Source organism: Myotis davidii, unplaced genomic scaffold, assembly GCF_000327345.1.
Source record: "Myotis davidii unplaced genomic scaffold, ASM32734v1 scaffold362, whole genome shotgun sequence".
NCBI lineage: Eukaryota > Metazoa > Chordata > Mammalia > Chiroptera > Vespertilionidae > Myotis > Myotis davidii.
The window spans coordinates 2,819,720-2,825,027 of NW_006297152.1; the positions used below are offsets into that span (position 1 = coordinate 2,819,720).

At 39.6% G+C, this 5,308-nt stretch overlaps 1 protein-coding gene across 1 annotated transcript in view; it reads right to left on the reverse strand.

The window, feature by feature from the left end:
• Positions 1 to 5,308, reverse strand: part of LOC102761717 (hemicentin-1) — a 127,711-nt gene that overhangs the window by 45,138 nt on the left and 77,265 nt on the right. The window contains exon 9 of the mRNA XM_015569926.1: positions 1,202 to 1,323. Within this exon, the coding sequence (XP_015425412.1) occupies positions 1,202 to 1,323 (122 nt within the window). The remainder of the gene's footprint in view (positions 1 to 1,201; positions 1,324 to 5,308) is intronic.

The following is a 5,308-nucleotide window of genomic DNA, read 5'->3' on the forward strand; positions in this document are numbered from 1 at the left end:
AAGTGCTCAAGTGTTTGTTTTCCCAGAAGCTGCGGAATGTTGACACAATTCCAGAACTTTGCATAATTACTGGAGATGAAAAAAACACGAATGCTTTATGATGCATGTCAACTTGCTAAATTGTTCCAGAGGACAAACTTTATTTTTCTAAGAATAAGAGAATACAAATAATTTACTACAAGAAGAACATGCTTGCACGCCTCTGTTTTAAAGTTCAGCTTGGACGTACTGGTAACAAACACAAGTCCTACTCTTCTGAACTGTCCTGCAATTATAAAGCTTCTTTTGTCCTAAATGGTCTCAAGAAAGTACACATCAATGCTAAAAACAGGTTCAGACATTGCCAGACACTCAGCAGCCACATTGAGGTCAGGATGGACTCACTATTAAACACTCAGCAACGCTAGTCTACAAGGCAGGCAGAAAATAATTCAGTTGAAATAATGCAACCAATTCTAAATATGTGCTGACCAAGTGGCTTAAATTCTGGTCATTGATTAGACATGGCAGTATTTTTGTTTCCTAAGAATTCTAGGAGATTAGAGGCAAATAAATGTTTTTCGCTAAAAGATAATCTATCTGATAAAATAATTTAAGCCTTGCCTCCCATTTAATCATAGGAAACACATTATCTACATGTGAAATTAGGGGCCTGTATTCTGCCCTTCTTAACACCAAAATTGTAGCCCTGAAGTCCTGTGTTTCTTAAATGTGATCACTTTCTATGTCAGGACCCATTCATGAAAGCACTGTGCTCATTATGAATATGGGAGGACACAGAAAGGTTAACCTTAATATTATCAGAACAGATCCCTTCCTTTCCTCAAATTTTATTTTTTCAAAGAAAAATGCTACATGGCCATTAGAAAAATGATTTATTAAGTCTCTACAATAACAATAATGATAACAACAACAATAGAAAAATAATAACAATAGCTAAAGTCTATGAAGTATTTCTATGTGCCAGACTCTCCTCTACATTATTATATATACTATGTCATTGAACCCTCACACTTCCACCATGAGATACTGTTACTGTTACTGTCACTTAATAATTGGGACGCCAAGACACTGAGTCCTTAAGTAATTGGCCCAAGGAAGGTCACACAGCTCATAGGTGGTGAGGCCAGAATAAGCAAACACTCCATTTCCATAACTGCATTCATGCCCAGCCAACGCCAAAGCGATCAGTGATAATCACCTGACACATCAAAAAACGTCTGTGCCCGTCCGGTCCCCGCACTGCTGGCAGCGATGCACTCATAGGAGCCTTCGTCAGACAAAGTGACCTTTTCAATATCCCAGTTCACACTGGCGGATTCTCTGGGGTAAGAAAACAGAAACATTTCTAGTTACTATGAAAACATGACCCCGTTGAAAGCAGTGATTCCCCTTTTTGTTCTGAAGTCTTCACTCAGAAGAGCACCGTAAGGAAAATAAGCCCGCCCTGGCCAGGTGCCTCGGGGTTAGACTGTTGTCTCAATAGGCCAAGGTTGCAGGTTCCATCTCTGGTCAGGGCACATATAAGAATCAAGTGAACTGTTGTCCCAATAGGCCAAGGTTGCAGATTCCATCTCTGGTCAGGGCACATATAAGAATCAAGTGATGAATGCATAACTAAGTGGATCAACAAATTGATGTTTCTCTCGCTCTCTCTCTCTCTCTCTCTCTCTCTTAAAATCAATACATTAAAAATGAATAAATAAATTAAGCTGCAGTGTTCTTTCTAGCTTAAAACTGAACAGCTTTTATATCTCAATTAGAAAGTTCGGCTTCTCTACTCTGAACAAAGACAATAAGTTATGGAGATTATAAAATTCTTTATTGAAATACTGTCTGGCTGTGTCAAAGTATAAGATAAAGAGCTGTTAGAGAAATACTGCTTAAATTTCTCTCCTTCGTGATCATTTCCAGTTTTTGGACATGTTCAGTGAGGTTCTTCAACAAAGCAATTCAACCAGTTTCAAGGTAGAAAATAGACTTTTTTTAAAAAAAAATCTTCACCCGAGAATATTTTTCCGTTGATTTCTAGAGAGAGTAGGAGGGAGGGAGGCAAGGGAGAGAGAAACACCGACGTGAATTGGTTGCCTTCTGCATGTGCCCCAACCGGGGCTGGGGAACCTGCAACCAAGGTATATGCCCTTGACCAGGAACTGAACCTGTGACTCTTGGGTCTGCAGGCCAACGCTCTAACCACTGAACAAAACTGACCAGGGCCAGACTTTTTGATTCCAAACGATAAATACGCTTTAACTTTCTTATATAGAAGTTCAATATAAAGCTATATACCACATCTGGTTCCACCTATGTATACATTTAAAAAAAGAAAAATAATTATGTTTTTTAGTTAAGCTTATCATTCAAATAAAAAAAAATCCCTTTGCTATATTGTGTATTCATTCATTGAATAAATATTTATACTTTGTTCTCTAAGACTGTTCAAATTATATATCATTATATCTGATCTTCTGGAAGTCTCTGAATAATAGAAGTTCAATCCCTATTTAAAAGATTACAATAATCCAGGGCACATGCCTGGGGTGCAAGCTCTATTCCCCAGTGTGGGTGTGCAGGAGGCAGCCAATCATTGATTCTCATCATTGATGTTTCTATCTTTCTCCCCCCTCCCTTCCTCTCTGAAATCTTTATATATAAAGATTATAATAATTCATAAAACAAACATTATTTTGTTTTGAAATAACTGTAAAAATGTGATTGAAATGCATAAATATTTTCATAATTTTTTTCTTACAACCACTTATACTATCTACAACCTTTTTAATCATTCTGGATAAAACTGAGGTGAACACTTCATTGCAGAGTCAGGACACCTTCCACTGAAGTCAGAAATAACGCCCACAGCAATAACTCCCGGTCTCCCGCCACCCAAGGATACCACACCCACCATCAAACAACCGTGGAGGAATAACTGAGCACCGAGTGCATGGTCAGCACTAACCTACAGTTGGCAAGAGAGTGTTAAGGCACAGGTTCCCATCATCAGAAAAGTCAGAAACTAAATACCACTGGCCCATATACCTTAGTAACTGAGACGATTCAGCTAATGTCATTTCCTTCCATTGCGTATGTGCCAGGTGCCAGTGGTCCTTATTGTCACATTCAGAGGAAAACAGACCCGGACTTGATTCGATGCTGTACTGATCACCTAAGCTGTATCTTGAATGTTTAGCAGCAGCATACCACACCCGACTTTATAAATGCCTTTGTCTAGAGCTGGGGGTGGGGGGTTAAGTTGATAATTTTGTATGGCCCTCGAATAATGTTATAAATATCCAAATGGCCCTTGGCAGAAAAAAGGTTCCCCACCCCTGGTCTAGAGAAACTAGTTGGTTCCAGGAAGGCAGGAATTAAAATACATGAGTCTTCTGTATCCTCTGCAGGGGCCCACTTCAGAGGCAAACATTTATCAGGATTCATCAAAAACATGACATACGGAAATTTAGAACAGAAAGCAACAATTCTTTTAGTTCCTCTTTATAAAAAAGAGATGTTGAGATCCCGAAAGAACTGATTTGTTCCAAGAGACATAACTAGCATATAGATTGCTTAAAGAATATTCTCTATAATTATTCTAGTTCCTCTCTTATTTATGCACTATTACATGACAATCACTTTTTCTTTCACGTAGCCTTCTCAGTTGACATTAAGACAACATGGCGACAGTAAAAAGTTTTGAAGGAATGGCCTTTTGGAACAGGGGAAAGAACATAAATAAAAATGTGTTCTGCTGTTAATGCAAACTAATTACCTTCCATCCCCTAGAGACCACAGTGACTCACATAACCAAGACTCAGCCCTCTGTCTCACGTTATTCGGAAATCTAACCAGAGATGTTCGAGTGAATCGGGGTTAGAGTATCAATCCATCATCACCCACACCTAATTCTGTCTTTAGCCTCTCACATCCAAAAAGCTTTAATATGTGTCAGTAAGGCATGTCACATCTCTGCATCACAGAGCTGGAAAAATGAGAGAAAGAATTCTTGTGGCTTACCTCCCAGAAACTGCATGGAAATTAGTGTTTATAAAGAACCACGTGTCTTTGAAAAATGTTACGCTTTCAACATGAAGCAGAGTGGTTTGATTTCATCAGTCAGTTATGTAGCTTCATCATTGGCTATCCTGGTCAGTTGTGTTTGATTTATGGTTATTAAATATGCAGCTAAGTAAATCATCAAGATATACTATGTGAGAAAAAAGTGGCAGGAAATACTGCAGTTCAGTCTTTAAGTAATGGAAAAGTTTCTAAATTTATAAGGAACATTTCTGCCATAGTTTTGACTTAAAACGACCCCCTCATAAAGGGACTGCATAAACGAAGAATTTCAAGTATTTAACATCTTATGGAAGTTACTTACATTAATATTGAACTAACAGTAGGAGAGTTTTATAAAATAATTCCTAGAGGTTTTTTTTTCCAAAATGTAGTTGGTTTCATTCTAAGTTTAAAAAAATAAACCAAAACAACAAAAAACAACAAACAAAAACCATTTTCCAGAAATCACCCTCCAGTTTTCAAGGCCTACTTCATTTTTATTAGATTACTGATATTTGTCTAAAAAGGTGACCCATTTTCACAAGGGCAGTTGGTGCCCTCTGGCCCACTCCCCCTGTTTTACGGGGTGGGGCAAAAGTAGGTTTCCAGTGGTTCTTGTGGAAAATAATGCCATAATTATTAAATAATAATACAAAAATAAACTGTTTCATGTACTCTTAACTGTGAAAATACGTTTGCCTACCCCTGTATGCAGTGGCCTCACAGGTTAGTGCTCCACCTGTCACTCCACCCCAGCACACACCACTTTTCCTTGACCTCATCTTCTGCCTTTCCCCCCCAGGCTCACGGGGCTCCGGCCACACTGGCTTCCTTCCTGTCTTTCTTCCACACATGCCCTGCTCACTCCAGCCTTCGGGCATGCGCACTTGCTGGTCCTGGTGTGCGCACACTCTTCCCGGATATCTGTGTACACCTCTGCACCTATGTTCTTTGCACAAATGCCCCTTATCCTGAATTTTTAAATCATAACTTGGTAGCCCTAGCCAGTTTGGCTCAGTGGATAGAGCGTCGGCCTGTGGACTGAAAGGTCCTAAGTTGATTCTGGTCAAGGGCAAGTACCTCAGTTGCAGGCTCGATCTCTGGCCCTAGTCAGGGGCACCCGCAGGAGGCAACCAATCGATAGGTCTTTCTCACATAGATCCTCTCTCTCTCTCTCTCTCTCTCTCTCTCTCTCTCTCTCTCTCTCTCTCTCTCTCTGTCTCTCCCTCTCTCTCCCTCTCTCTCTCAAATT